The sequence below is a fragment of the Parambassis ranga genome, chromosome 9, assembly GCF_900634625.1.
Source record: "Parambassis ranga chromosome 9, fParRan2.1, whole genome shotgun sequence".
In the NCBI taxonomy this organism is placed as follows: domain Eukaryota; kingdom Metazoa; phylum Chordata; class Actinopteri; family Ambassidae; genus Parambassis; species Parambassis ranga.
The window spans coordinates 12694033-12710567 of record NC_041030.1 but is presented as its reverse complement, the minus strand read 5'-3'; the positions used below and the strand labels follow the sequence as shown (position 1 = coordinate 12710567).

At 39.4% G+C, this 16535-nt stretch overlaps 1 protein-coding gene across 1 annotated transcript in view; it reads right to left on the bottom strand.

Annotated features, from left to right (window-relative positions):
* grid2 (glutamate receptor, ionotropic, delta 2) overlaps nt 1-16535 on the bottom strand; it is a 410745-nt gene that overhangs the window by 92438 nt on the left and 301772 nt on the right. Inside the window, exons 10-11 of the mRNA XM_028414582.1 lie at nt 13702-13899; nt 10448-10760 (exon numbers count right to left, since the gene is read on the bottom strand). Coding sequence (XP_028270383.1) covers nt 10448-10760; nt 13702-13899 — 511 coding nt within the window. The remainder of the gene's footprint in view (nt 1-10447; nt 10761-13701; nt 13900-16535) is intronic.

The following is a 16535-nucleotide window of genomic DNA, read 5'->3' as shown; positions in this document are numbered from 1 at the left end:
CTAATGCCCTCCCAGAATAGCTGGGCTTGGAGTCCCGCTCTCAGTCTATGGATATGCAGAAATTGCTTGACATTGGACATATTAAAGAAACACTCATTTCTCCCCGTCTCTCCTTCTTTTTTCAAGCCTCATCAGCACTTTTGCCCTCTTTTTTTTCCACACTTGAAAGAAACAAACAGAAAAAATGATGGACTCAGCAGAAATTTCGTTGAGCTTATTTACAGGCTGTGTTTTCCTGCTCGCCTCCTATATAGATCAATACAATCTGTGTATAATATAAGGGTTACAACAGCCAAAGAGACGTCAAGGCTGTACACGTGTGCTTGTCTTAGTGTGTATGTGGCGGTTTTGCTTATTTCTAAAGGGCAAAAGTAAGGGCTTTTCCCAGAGAACATTTCACACACCAGTGTACAACCAATCCATAATATCTGGAGGTTGTTAAAAAAGTAGTGATGGATGAAGCTGCTTCTTAATATTTCTCTCCTGAATGAAACATTAGTAACAGGAAACTTTGAGGCATTTTTCCTCTGTATTGTATTTTCCAAGTGTTTCATTCAACTTCAAATAAGTCATCAGCATGTATTCACCGATGCATATATGACATATACTGCAAAACACACTGTAAATAAAACATTTAAAGAGAAGTAAACACTTAAACTAAGCTTCCTGCACCAAACAAACAGATGAATATAAAGGCAGTCAGATTAAGGCCTCTCTTTTCACACACCAGTCTTAAACTCACACAAATTGGGTTCAGCTTCCAGTACAGTACGTGGTCTCATTATAGGTGACTGCATGCAGACTGTGTCCTGTTCCATCAAACCAATAAGACCATGGCTGCCTCTCTGAGTGCAACTTCTGACAGATGGCTCTCTCAGCAATTTTCTCTGGACTAAGATGTGGAGTGTGTGTGTTCCTATGCACGCACACACACAACTCTGTGAGGACGTGTGTACTTTAAGACCTTTCACTTGATAGTGATTGTGTTTGAGTCGCTCATATTCAATTTTAACAATGTCATTCTCAATATTTCACACCTCACAACCCCTCCTCTGCCTGTCACTCCTCGCCAACATCTTGTCCTGTTCTTGCTCTCTCTCTTTTTCTCAAGGACAGCATGTCCACACTCACTGTGACAGTTTACACAGATCTGCAACTTCTGAATTTCACTTTAAACCATAAACCATAATTCTATTTAACCTTTATTTAACCTTTATTTAACCGTGAAGTCAGGTAGAATCCTGCACGCACCAACTGGAGAGTGCACACGTACCCATTTTTTGACTTTAGGAATAAAGTAATTAGATGGACAGAAGTGTGCGATATGTAAGTGCATCATCTAATTACTTATTCTAACACAAGTGTGAAGCAAGTGACAACTGCAGTGCAGGAATAGTTTCTTGCATGATTCTAATGAAGGAAATTTGCACCACTAATTATAGATACTAATTTAATCTCCGTCAAGATGGCAACATTTAAATGCTAACATACAACAGACATCATGACGCATTCAAACACATCTTCATCCATCAACAGAAACAGCCCATTGACAGTTGTGCCTGTGCCCTTATTTATTTCCAGCCTTGATGTTCGTTTGGCCAGTGTTAAAACATACGTTTCTCTGTCTATATATACCTGCCTCAGCACACACCATAATGACTGACTGAGCACAAACAAGGTGTCTGACGAGCTGTGGAGTGCTCAGCTCCCCGACTGTTTTATCTGTTTTTTACTGACCTTTCTTCTGTTCTTTTTTTCCATCTGACTAAAGGGTGTTAAAAAAGGAGTTACCTTATCGGCACAAATGTTAAAACTGGTAAATTAAGCCTTTGTTAATGGATAAAGTAGCGCCATATTTTGCTTTTATTGCTTTTTTGATAAGCTCTGTGTAAATTGTGTTACTCCTTTAAAATAAGTAAGACAGTCCCCAATTGTTTATGACATTTTCAGAAGTTCCTAAATTACCCATTAGATACCTACAAACAATTGTACATTAATTAACATACAGAGGAAAAGTTACTGTGAGTGCAACATCTATCAAGAAGCAATTACAACCATTGTTTATTCCTGTCGCATTCTGCTTAAAGCCTGACCTTTACAGCACATTCACTGGGAAATAAAGGGGATTCAATCAGTCAGTTTATCTGCAGCACTTAACAACACAGTGCCCAAAAATAAATATGCTTGTATTACAATTAAGACACCCTCCTCATTACTGTCCGTGGTAGCCACAGGGAAATAATCTGAGCGGAACACTGCAGTGTGCTCTGGCAGTGAATAATTCTGGAATCCATCTTCAGTCAATGTCACAACAATCTAACAGGAAAAGTATTGAAAGTGTTGCATGTGTTTCAGTTTTCAATTTTGTTCACTCGCTCTCTCCAGCTGACTTTGACATTTAAGAACAGCGGGACACATTTTGTTTGGGTTTGTGCCTAACCAGTATTTAAACACTGATGGCAAATAGAAAATGAGAGATAGCGTGAACAGCATGCGAGAGTCAACACATACATTACGGCCTGACATGTATAACACAAGCATGCTGTGTAATAAGATACAGCTATTTTGCCTGGTGGCTGTGGTAATTAGAGTTGAAGGCCAAATCTGACAACAATCAAAACAAAGACAGGAGGTATGTTTGCAAATGCTTAATGTGCCTCTTAGCGCAGGGACAAAAACTGCTACAGCATCACTTGGAGATTATTATGAGTCTGTAACATTTCATGTTCCTTTGTTACTTGCTTTGTGTGTTAAGAAAGGAACATAATTATGTAGGATGACAAAATAAACAAAGATGTTGCTCGTAGTGACAAATGTGCAGGGTTACAACAAACCCTCGTCTAAATATATACACAAAATATCTCCACTATGTACTGTCGTGAGCATAGAGCAGAGGTTTGACAGTAATAACAGGTGTTTTTTTTTTTACCTTGAAATCCAAAATTCTTGAAAACATACGCTGAAAAAAGAGAATCGAATCAAAGCCATAATGCTACATTCCTACCAACCTTTATCTAGATTCCAGTGACCACTGAAAAGAAAAGACTGAAGAGCAGACGGGCTGTATGGAAGACACAAGGAACACATTCCATTCAAACCTGCTGCTGTCAGGATGTGGTTGAACTACTAACAGTTGGACGTCATCACATATGAGCAGTAAGAAAGTAGTGGACTGTGGGGGGGCAAGTAAGATCGCTGAGAGTGGAGAGAAAAAAAGGGGGGGTAGCAAAAGAAGCAACTGTGACAGAAACAGAACAAAAGAGCACAGAGTGGAAGAGAGAGCAGGAGAAAGACACGCATTTAATGGAACTGCTGAGAGATGGTCTCTTTTCACAGCAGCACATCTGTGTAGCCAGAAAGAGGCTGTGAGGGGGGGCAGAGAGAAGCATAGAGGAAGGATAGATGGAGGGATAGAGGAGTAAAGTCAGGAGGTATGGTTGTCCTAAAGTTGGGTCCACTTCACAGCAGCAAAACAGAGCCGTTAGAGAAGCATAATGGATTAGAGGGAGTCGTAAAGAGAGGAAGAGGAGGAGAAAAAGAGGAGAGGAGAGCAGGAAAATGATGATAACGTTGGCTTCCCAGCAGTACGGCACAGCAGAAACGGAGATAATGATGGAGGGAGAGACACAAAGAGGAAGCCAGAGTGGGAATGGGGAGTGCAGAATGTGAACGCAACTCACACTGAGAAAACACAGCAGTCAATGGTGAGAACTGGAGAAGGAAGGAAAGTGAGAGATGGAGGGATGAAATGCAGAAGGAGGGAGGAAAGAACCGAATTTACTTTTTATATGTGGCACTACAACAAAGCTGTACAAAGAACTTACACTCTCTTCTCTTGCATGTGCACGCGCACACATACACACACAGACAGAGTCATACAGACAGAAAGATGCACAGCAGGGGACAGTAGAGAAAAAAGAAGGTGCAGAGAGGGAAAGAGGGAGATGTTTAGAGCAGCAGATGGAAAGATGAAAGCGTTGATTATGGCCTATGGTCCTGACTCTGTGTATGATTTTGTGTGTGTGTGTGTGTGTGTGTCTTGTTGCAATCTTTTTCATACAGTGAAAACAAGATATTCAGCGTGTGTCTGTATGTATTCCCCAAAAAAGATAGTTCTAATTGAGAGAAAGCAGCACTCACGCTGACAGTCTGGCTGCATGCAAAGATAACACACACACACACACACACACACACACACACACACTGTGGAGTATGCCCCAACAAAAACAGCCTGTTTCTCCACAGTGTCTTCTTCCTCCCCTGCTGGTGTGGACATTAATTATGGTAGAGCACCAAAAAGTGAGGATGACTTGCAAAGATTTGTGAAAGACAAATATTAAATGTGACAACAGAGTTTTGCTCATGACTGTTCTGCTTTGGCTCAAATGCTACAGGCAAACTTGGGAGTTAGGACAGGATGGAGAGGAAGAGGAAAGATGATGAGCCTGATGCGGGTAGACAGGAAGGTATCAAAACAGGAAATGGGATGCAAGGAACAGGGTCCAGTCTCACACTGTCTCTCTTAGTTTGACTTTTTTTTTTCAACAAGTCTGACTTGCACACCACAGGCTCTCTCCCGCCTCCACAGCAGAGCAGATGCCTCATGTGACAGTTACCCATTTCATTTGTTCAAGTGAAAGTCCAGAAGTGCCAGTTGGACATATTATGTGTATGTGAACAGATGATAAATGTAAGCCTCTGCACAGACTTTCACAAACCAGCAATATGTCCGCATGGCCTCTTTTTTTCTATTCAAGTTTTATAATAGTATACGGCATGTAGCACAATATGTCAGAGGGAGGGAGCTTAATTAAAAGCTGATAAAGCATCCACATAAACTAAACACAATTCAAACACCAAGCAACAAACTCACCAAAAAAACAGCAACTTATCTTTTAACCTCTATACTGCCCAGACTCTGGTCGCATAATAGTGTTACCAAGATGGCAGCACCCACAAGTGAGATGAACAGAAGCAGGGTTACATCATTCATCTTCATATAGAGTCTTTATATAGGCTTCTTAATCTTGTTTGTTTTAATGCAGTTTGGCACATAGCTTTTAGGTGCATTACCGCCACCTGGGATGAAGTAAACAGTTACTTTCAATTAGCCTGAAAATGTCCATATTTACTAAAAGCCTGAAAATAATCATTAGCTGAGCTCCTGTCTTCTAAAAAAATGCTGCTAATGTTGAAGGCCCAACAAAACTGTCAACATGCTAATGTCAAAAGAAAGCAGACTCTGCACATCTTGTTAAACTAAAACAAAAACTCACTGCACCACCAGCAGAGCAAAACATTGACCTCAATTCATGGGGGCATAACTATAAATTCTGTCCTGCCATTGCCGTTTTGTCATCATAAATTGTACCCCAATCCAAAGCTCTGATAGGCTGTGTGTCAAGCTGACATCATTCCTGGCAGTATCCCTTCCCTGCAAAAGCCTAAAAAGGTGAATCACAGAGCCATTTTATTTTTAGCAAACCCATTCCCCTACACCCCCACTCCCATGCCAGTGCACCAACACAGGCTACACCTAGAGGGCGCTGCCAAGCTGTTCCTCACATGAACAAACAAACAAAAAACACACTCTGCTGCACTTAATTAACACGATGATGACATGTTGTGAAGTGGATTCCTGGAAATTATTGGCTTCCTACTTAATAACACAGATATATTGTATCAGATAATCTGTTGCAGATGCTCCCTGGTTTTGAAACATGATGGTAAGAATACCAATGACTTAAACTTTCTGGTTAAGCAACATCTCTCTGCAGCAGTTTTCTTTGAAGCACTAATTATATTTGCACTGCTTTTACTATTTTTGGTGTTTGCTGGTAGTTTATCCTTCTCTGGATAACTTTATGGGTGACTAAAATGGATAACCAATTAATTGCACCATTACAGCATTTACTTGAAATAGTCAATATGAATCTCCAGATGACTCAAACACCAGAACAAATGGTCACTTTAATTTGTGTTTTGTAATTTATTCTGCCTTTAATATCCGAAGAAAATTATGTTTAATCCACTTTACAGGCTATATGTAGAACCTTGTTAACATCTTCTGAGATGAACAACACTTTCATTCCAGACAGATGTGGCAAAAGCTTCTTGTGTTTAAGTACATTATTCACTGTTTTACAGTTATAGCAGGCACTGCTCATGTCTTCTCGGGTTGGTGAAACTTTGGTCTGAAAAAGTGCTACTTTTTTTCTGGACCATGTTGCCTATAAGTCACCAAAAACTGCTACAGGCTGTGTTGTTTTCTATCTCCATGAATTCCTTCATGTCACCCTCCTCCTGCTGCTGTCCCTCCACCGACAGCCTGTGGTGGCTCATTTCAGATCCAAAACCTGGTGTACAAGACTGCAAATGAGTGCACATCCCTATCTCTCCAGGCCACGGTCTGTCCAAGCCCAGTCAATGCCCTGCACTCTGCTAATGTTGTCTGCTTGGCTGTCCTAATAGCGTGAGCCTTGACTTTCCTACCTCCTGGCTCTGAAAAATATTGGAATGACCTTCCCAACTCAGCCAGGGCCAAAGAGCAACCTAACTGAAGCTGAAAATTAATCTCCTTAGGAACATTTCACATCCTTTAAATCATCCCCTCTCTCCCACATCTTTTCTGCACTACTGTATATACTTCATACTGTCCATAGATGTCCCTTTTAGTGTGGTCACCTGCACCTTTTTATTCATCTTCTAGCTGCTTGAAATACCCAAATTGCATTTGTGTTGGCAGCGACAAGGATGGCGGATTAAGGGAAAGTGTGGATTGATGAAAAGAAACTGAGTATATTTACTCATTTCATGCAACTTATACTCCCTCTCTTGTCATTTCTGTATCTAGGATTGCAATTTGCATAATACGAATGCAACCTGCTTGCAGAGCTTCCTTTTCAACCAGGAGAAAGTGATGTAAGACACAGCTGGCAGGGCTATTTGCACAAGACAGCGCAGAGAGATTAACCATTTGTAGCTGCCACAGATGAGTCGTGCATCTCACTGTCTGCAGAGGTCTGAGTAAGAATTTACTCAAACATTTCTAACATTAAAGATAAGCTTTAGGCCCTGCAAGCAGAGGGAAGTGCTGAATACAAACTTCATAATCACAAAGAGAAACTTGAAAAAATAACCTGAGCCAGCAGGGCGTAACCAACATAGAGTGGAGATAGTGACAGATACTGTATAATACATGTTTTATATTCATGTATATATGCATAGAGTGCTTCAGATAATCGGCATCATCATAGTTCTCATTTATGGTGGCACTCAACTAAGGAGGCAACCCAGTGCATTCTGGGTTTTGAAGTGTTTCTTCCATGTCCTCTCTCTCTTTTTTTCATATCCTGTGGCACCACTTTTTTAATCCTTCTCTCTAACATACCACTGTATGTGTACAGATTGATGTACTTTCCTATCAGCCACTCACTGCATGTGTGTGACTTATGGTGGCACTGTACCATATGCTTTTATAGACCCCGCCCTCCAGATGGTTGATTGCTCTATAAAGTACGTATAACTTTTGTGGTGGTAGCTAATTTGGCGTCCGACCTGGTTCTGAGTATTCTGTGTGCTGTATATCCACCTTTGATACCCTTTACCTTATGGTTGCTTGTATTGTATAAATGTATATTCAATCTTCCTTTCTGCCTCTGTTTCCTGCTGTAAATGCCTGTAAAAATGTTTTGTTTATTGAGAAGAAACTGTAATTATGCTAAATAATAAAACCATATCCTATTATTTGATACTATAAGTCTGATACCACAGCTAAAAGTCAAGAACCAGATTTTGTACGATGCAACACTTCCCACTACATGTCGTTTGTTCACTGCTTTTCTCATTAAGACCAATTAGACATAGTTTATGTAGTAAAGACATTTTGTCTACACAGGGCAGACTAAGAAGGTGAAGTTGTAAACAGTCACTTGCCTTGTGCCCTATTGGCTCTAATGAGCAGGAAGGAAGGACAGAATTTGTAAAAGGGGCACACAAAGAAAAGAAATACAAAGGCAGAAAATATTAAGTATAACAAAGAGAAGTGCAAAAAAGGGAGGGGGAGAAAAAAAGGAAATGAGTGTATTCCCTCTGCACCTCCCTCTTACCCTCTCTCCATCTCTCACAGTGGAAGTGACAGAGCCAAAAGCGAAATTCTGGTGTCATGTTTGACTGTTCACTCTCATCACTCATCTCCAGCTCCCTCCTGCTGTGGATGTTTTTGCATCTGAATCAATTTTCCCTAAGGGTGATATTTGGGGGTGGAGCACAAAGGTCTGGGACATTATGGAGGTTGTGTCATGTGTGTGTTTGATGCCACAGTGTGTATGAGCCTTGTTTAAAGTTACAGTTTCATTTTATAATCATCTGTTGGACATCTGAAAGAGGTTATATCAGCTTTACAACATGACTGCTGGGATAAAAGTATTCCAGGTGACTTTTAGAGCCGGTGAAGGTCAGCTCACTTAGCCTTGCGGCAGTAGACTGTTCATGCTCACTTAATTTTGAGAGAGATATTTCTGGGTAGCCATATCAGAAATGAATTACCTGTGGCTAAAGCACAGCTTCTCTCACATGACCAGGAAACACATGATAGCACAAACACACACACACATGTTAATATAACACTACTGTGAGTAGTCACACACAATAGGTGAGGATTGAATCCCCTGGTAAATAAGGGACTGTTAACAGTCAGTAACAGATGTGAATATAAATAAAGTAAATCTAATAAGGGATGGCAGGAGGTTTGGGTTGTTAGTATAACATATTTAAAATATTGCTATTAGTCCAATCATACCATAACGCTGTAGGCAGACATTTGATTCTTTTATAGGGGGCACTAACTCAATTTTGCAATATGAGCCATTCTTCCATTTAATCATATTCATTTAAAGAAGGTATAAAGTTGCATGATGTGCAGAACAAATTATATATTATTAGCAACTGGATTTTATAATCCTACTGTACAATATAATCCTGCTGTTTTAATGTCTCGTCATATAATTCTTAAGTCTAACACAAGTGTTATTGAACTGCTTCTCAGTATAGTGGCATTGTTATTTTTTAACAAAAACAATGATCATTATTAGTATAAAATATTTATAATTAAGCTAGCTAGATAGCATTTTACAGTCAAGTTTAAATAAAATAAGAATTTTGTGGCACTTCTCTGTTGCTGATTTGAACAGCATGTGGACATAGTGGCAGCTCTGCAGAGGTGGTGATTAACCCTGAACAACTGTTGAGTGGCACAAATTATTTATTATCTTAAGTGGTTAATTATTATTAACTCCATTGTATTTTTTTAATAAACTCTTAGAACCCACTTATCAGACATACCCTTAACAAGATGATGTTTTACTTTACATCAGGGCACTAAAAGGAGGAATTGTCGGACACAAAATATTGTGACTAATAATGATCAAGTAGGTCAAATGAATAAAAAAACAAATAATTATGTGAAAAAGTTGACACGGCTTGTGCCCCTGGCTTCATAATTATTGAGAAATGTCATTAATGATTCCCTCATTTTTTATTTATTCTTCTTTATTCTTCTTTATTCTGCTTTTTTCCTCAGTGACTACTCACATGTACCACATTGTAGCATTACCCTCCAAAGGACGAACCCACTCTTAAAAAAATCATCTCTTTTCTCTCTCTCTTTTTCTTTTCTCTTTCTAATGATGCCATGACTAAAATGTTAATTACAGCTAAAAAGAGAAACGATTGTGAATATCAAACAGCAATTAGCATGTATCATCATCATCATCATTACCGCCATTAGCTGCAGCACAAGATGGAGGATTATTTACCAAACGCTGAAAAGCTCATCAGTTGCTTATTCAGGGCCTGAAATGTTTCACAGGCAGTGTTAAAAAATCATTCCTCCTTAAATTTGCATAATTAACGTAGCTTCAAATTTTAACTATTGCAAGGCCCAGAGCATGACAACAAAAGCAGTGTGTTCATTGGAAAATAGTTGTTATATAGACACAAACATAATGACCCTAAAAAGTATACGCGTGTAGTGTTTCTCTTTCCCCCTACTCTGATTTACTCTCATTGGCACTATGATGGAATTTAAATCCTTTAAGGTGTCACCACTTCATGGATACTGGAAAATCTTTGGGTAGATAACCAGGATGAGGTCATTATCCTTCCCTCAATCCATGTGCTACAACACAAAAGGTCAGCTCACACTTATGACACGCAGAGGACAGCTATCATCACATTTTTGACATTAGACTGCTCACCTGAGCTTTCCATCTCTCTGATTATCTATCTTTTTCAACCTTGACATAGAAATACAGGATCTTGTTGCAAAGGTTCATGTGACCCCTACTCTGCACCTTCTCTTCAACAGCTGGGATAAGAATCTTAAACAATGAGACCTATGCTCTTGTTCATCTGCCCTCCACTCCCCACTATTCAGTTTATTTCTTACCTTGTTGTACAAAGGAGCCGTACACAAACCACATGGAGTTGTAGAGTGTTGTTGAAGACACGGATCCCATGGGCAGCCGAGGGGGGTTGAGCCAGTTGAGCAAGTACACCAGGATGCCAACGAGGAGCACAGTGCCTGCAATGCACGCCCACAGTGACAGATCGAAGGGTGCCAAACAGGCAAACATGTCCACGGTGCGTTCGGCCTTGCGCAGCAGAACGCCCACAGAATAATCCATGTAGCGTGTTGTGAAGTCCACAACGCTTTCTCGCTCAGGCGTGATGGTCAAGGCGGAAAGTCCCACATCGGCTCGCTGCAAGAGGCAGAATGGAAGAAAGAAGTTTCAAGCACCAACACTCTGAAAATGTGTAACTGAGGAGCAAAGCTGAAAATGTGGACTAGTGTGGACAGATGGGTTAAGCATTACATCTGTAAGCATGTTAATTAATCAAAGAGAAGTCTAAGGCAAGAAAGAAGAGCTCATATTCTCCATGTTTGCTTTATTTATTTTTTTCTCTGTCCCTGAGCTCAGGGTGTCACCTCCAAACCATAAACTCATTGATCTGTCTTTGCCTTCACACACACTTAAATTCTCCCTCATCACTTGTAATTCTTAGAATTTTATAAAACAACAAATGGCTGCCTCATTATTTATGTGTAAGGACTTTAAGTTGAATAAAAACAGCTGTCAGTGAGTATGTCTGCCAAGAAAAAAATAGGCTGAGCTTAGCTTTAATGCAGAAACAATGATGGCTAATTAAAATGTTTTCACATCCCTGTGCTTGGCTAGCAGCTGTAGACATCTGCTTGTACCATAACAAGGATTTAAGATGCTGCTCTGAGTGCGTGCTTGTGTTTGAAATCTATACTAGCATAAGAGAGGGTGCGTATTATAAACTTGTTCGATAATGAGATTTTCTTTGTTGCTGGAATTACTGGACTGAAACAAGTTAGGTGAATTTGTAGGTAAATGCTAAGCCCTGAAGGTACTGTACACACATGGATTATACACATCCACAACCCCCCTCTTCACACAAGTAAAACAAACAACAACAACAAAATAATCCACTGTAGGCAAAAAAAAATCTGCTAATTTCACAGTCGAGTGAGGAAACAAAATGCTTAAATGTGCAGAAATTGTCACTTACACTGCATAAGAAGAATATTAGGGAGAAACCCTGCAGGATGCCTGTTGGTGTAGACAACACAACGATATGCATGCAAGTGTGTGTGTGTGAGCTGAGATGAATTGCCATGCTGACACATGCGGTCAGTCAACATGGAAACTTACAGAGAGCACTCTGGGTAATAATTATCTGGTATAATTGGGTTTTTGGAGAGATAAACCTTGTTGCTGACTGATGGGGAAAACGAATTTATTTGCATGTTCGGTTTGCTTGCCCGTGTACACATAAATATGCATTGTGCTCAAAGCATTTCTCTATAATTTGGTGAACTGTTGGAGGAGGGAAATGGGGGATACAAATGGAGAAAACAAACACAAGTATTCAAGGTCAAGGGAAGGAGAGCCCAGTCTTGGCAAAAAAAATAAAAATTCTCAAGTCTGACACATAGCCAAAAGAAAATAACGAAGAGAAGGCATGGACAAACTTCTGAGAAGACAGTGCTGATAATCAACAATACCCTTGACCTATGGAGAGTGAACACACTGTGCAGCGGCTTAGCACAATTCCAGGAGGACATCAGAGGGCGTTGTACACATGCAGATAAGGGCATGAACTTCCACAGACACAATCACACATGCAGTGAGAAACGGTCATCAAAGACCAGCTTAGTATTTATTGTACATGAATGTTGGGGGATTTTGGCTGAGAACAAGCATCTCCACTGCAGGTTAAAAAGCATGTAGTATAATTCAGCTTCCACATTTCATGCTGTACAATAAAAAATGCCACTTTTAGTAAAGTACTTCTGTTAAGTTGTTGCTTCCTTTCATTGTCTATACCCCTGCAACTGCAAATTTGTTGACACATGTAAACTTGCTCTTAAAGGTCCAACACTGCCTACACACAGTTACTGCTTTGCCTGTGTTATTGTTACAATGAATGTGCTGTGTCATTCAGTTCCATTGTCCAGCTTGTACATTGAACAAACAAGCTATATTATTCTAAGTCATAAAGTATTCTATCCCATTTGGGCTGCAGTTAGAAAATTACTGAAAGCACTTTAATGCTATTTAAGCTAGCTACTAGTGGTCAACAAACGGAGTGAACTCACATTCATTTCATATAGTTGCATTGGCCTTCCTGGCATAATGCTGGCAGGGCCACACATGAAAACAATCAATGAATGTTTTAAAGAGTCTCACTGGGGCAGGAAATGCCAGTGTAACCATGAGCTATTTACTGTAGTATTAGAGTTTGCATGTGCTAGTTAAGCTTTTCGAATAAGCATGAGTAACTGCCCTGATGTCATGACAGATTTAGATTCAGATTTATTCAACAGTATATGACTGAATATTTTTCATTCAGTTTTGCTGATGGATTACTGTGTGATTGGAAACTTTTCTTTGAAAGCTGTCAACAGCACACTGAAAAATAACCCCAAAAATGTGTCATTTCACACTATGTTGACTGACCTGTATGCTTTAATGGCAATAGTGTCAACTATGCCAATTTATTGGCCTCAAACTAGAGGCCTCTCCATTTTTTTTGGTGAAATCCACAATTATAGCTTCATGATGTCTTATCCACTCACGTTCTCACTGAACGAGTTCAAGTGTCTGAAAGTAGTTACACATCAAACACTCCAAGATACTTGAAGCTAGTCAAATTATTAAAAGCCACTGTGTTTTTACCAATATGCAAAATCACACAATTTTGAGGTCAGCTCCTCTCTATTCCACTTCAAAATACTTGCTGTGATAGTTCTTGAATTCTTGAATGTGTGTCTGAATCTCTCTGGCTGCAAATTAAAGAAGTTAACAGAAGTTAACCCTGTGGTAGTGTCAAATATTTGCTTTAAAAGTGACATGATTTCCAGTGGGAATGTTAAGATGGGACTCAAACCTGAGGGAGGCTACAGTCCTACTCAGTGAGTGATGCCTGTGGCATATGCTCACTTGCATGCATGTTTCTCCTTCTTGTATTTCGGTGAAGTGTGTGCATAATCAGACAACAAATGCTCTTTAAAATATTCTGTTTGGAAGTCACACAACATTTACATAATAATTAATTTTATGTATATCTAAGGCAATGATGTGTTCATGCGTTTCGACTTTTTTTTCTTCTCACCTTAAAGACCAGTTCCCCCATCAGTCCGTTCCATTGACCGTCTGGCTGCAAGCTGCCATATTTGTGGTCTGGAGCAACATAAATCTCATACTTGAAGCCTAGGTAGTTGGACAGAGCATCCAGGACATCAATGGAAAAACCCTGGTACTTCTTTGGTTTCCCCAGAACGTTCTCCGACACCATCACAAAGGGCTCCTCCTAGAAGGCAACGATCAATCAGTAAAGTAAGTCAAGCTGCCGATCAATACACAAGTCACTCAGGCAATAAATATCCCATTGCACAAGTGTCTATATATAGCAGCACACCAGCTAAGCCTGGTGGCTCTCAGAGTGACATTTGAAGGCCTAAATACCTGAATCTGGATGTGGACAGACACTACACAAAGATGATTTTTTTGCCTAATCTCGACCAAACAAAAAAAAGAAAGCAACAGAAAAGTAAATAACAAGTGAAAATACACACTTTAATGTGTGTTAGGGATGTCTCGGGGGTTTATATTGTTAAACAGTTGAATGTGTTTTGTGGCATTGCAGCAAAAACAATGCATTTTCACATTGACTAATGGCCAAAACCATTAGTCAATGTGAAAACACATTGTTGTTTTCATTCCTTTCACTTCAAATCTGCAACTGTTCCTCTAGGGAAGAAAAAATCACAGTAACAGAGCACCTTAATTGAGTAGCAAGGAGTAAATAAACAATTAAGATAGCAGAAGAAAATAAAACAACAAACAACAAGGAGAAGTAACATCTCCATAAGTATCATCTCCTGGATTTTTAACATCTGTTAAAACATCTGTTTTTGGACCATCCATCTCCAGAGCTGTTTTGGCTGGGCTCCCAAACTTCCTTACTCAGCTTTCTTTATGTTTCTGCTGAGGAAACAGATATAGTAAATTATTTATAATATAACCTATTTAACATTTTGAAGTGAATTAACATATTGAAAATCAATAATTGCGCTTTGCAATTCAGCAGATTTGTTTTTTTCATATTTAAATACCTTTGGGATGAATAAACCTCTTGTTTATTAATATTGCCACTGTGGCATATAAAGGGCAGCTCACTGTTTACGTTTAAATAACATCCAACAGCGATGACATTTAGGCAATTAAGTGAAACAGCGTGAGCAGAAACTATATATTTTTTAAAAGAGAACAGTGGAGGAAAAATCAAGAAAAGTCACATAGTTCTAATTCTGTATGTTGGAAAGAGACGTTCACTCTGCCGTCCTCCAGCAATCTTATTCTCTGTTCTTTAATAATATTGATGAGTGAAATGTTGTAGGCCAATATGTCTCACAGATTTATGAGGGCCTGTGCATTATTGACTGGACACCGGCTGCACATTAAGCACACACACACACATGCAGACGCAAACATATGCACACAGCCTATGCTACGCCTTAACTTTCTAATCCTTGCTAGCTGCTGCAGTTCAATAAGCTATTACGCAGTGAGTGGACATGCATGCCAAATCCCTCCCTAACCACAAGCATCCATCAATCAAAGCAGGAGTATCTTGCTAACGTGTACACCCATACATACTTAGTATACCCCCCAGTGATGCAGATGATGTCTCTATACCTGAGATCTTTATAAATATGGTGGAGAAAACATGGCCGACCTTGTTGGAGAATAGTCAATAACACCTCAAGCAAATTTCCATAGGAAGTGCATTTTTAGTATTTCAGTACTAGTAAATACAGCAGGCAGGGTACTGTCAATATACCAGTTTCATCATCATCAAAATGATCTTGCCCACATACATATGATGGTGCAAGGATTTCAAACACAAACTATATATTTTTTATTCAGCACAAAGTTATATAAGTATATTCAGGACTTCATCGTCTCCAGACAAACTTCCTCTGAAGAGAATAACATACATGAGATCTGAAGAAGTAATAAGTCAGGAAACTGTCAATCACAACAGGAGTGTTGTATGTTTACTAAGAAATAAATGACTGTTCATATATATGATCATTTGAACAAAACCAAAATTTTAGCAAAATATTTTTTATGTAGACACTGTACTTCTCCACTCCTCCTCAGTCTACCTATCTGTTTTCCCATTCATATTTTGGCTCATTGTGCTATTGATTGCGTTCCAATTGATTGCATTCTTATTCCAAGTCCAGAAGCTTTGTGGTTATTCCCTGAACAAACACACCTGTACACACATGAGCACACACGGATTAAAACGAACATCCACAACCAGTCCACTGCAAGTGTATTTATGAAGTAAAGGGTCGGTTTGATAGAGCCACAAAGAGGGTAGATGTTGCAGCTCTGGCTCATGATGGGTAGAAGTAATACAAACTTAGTCGAGGAAAAAAAAAATGTTTTTAATAAACTAATAATTATTTTTGGGAAAATATGCATTAGATGGTGGATGAATTTAGAATCCACAACTATATGGTTGAAATGTGTTTGGGTCTGCAGAACACGTGGTGGCAAAACTACTGTTTGGGACAGCACAATATATGAAACCACCTTGTGTCGCTCCTGTGTCTCCAAGCCAACCAGCAATTTTAGCTTAGCTTACATTTCTCTGGCAGGGGCACAAGTTGTCTGAGACAGATGTCATCTCAAGTTTGCTCTACAATGCTTGACAGTTCTCCTCTTCACTTAGACATCAGCATGAAGTTTCCCTACCACCTGACAAGAAAAACACACCTGCTGGAGTGCCACTGTTGGGGAAAAAAATCTCTCTAAAAAATTGTATAACCAAACATTTTTGTCCCAATGATCATATAATCTATCAAATCTGGTTTCAGTTTTCATGAGTAAATAAGTGATACAGACATTGAACATTTCCCAGAGCTCACAGTT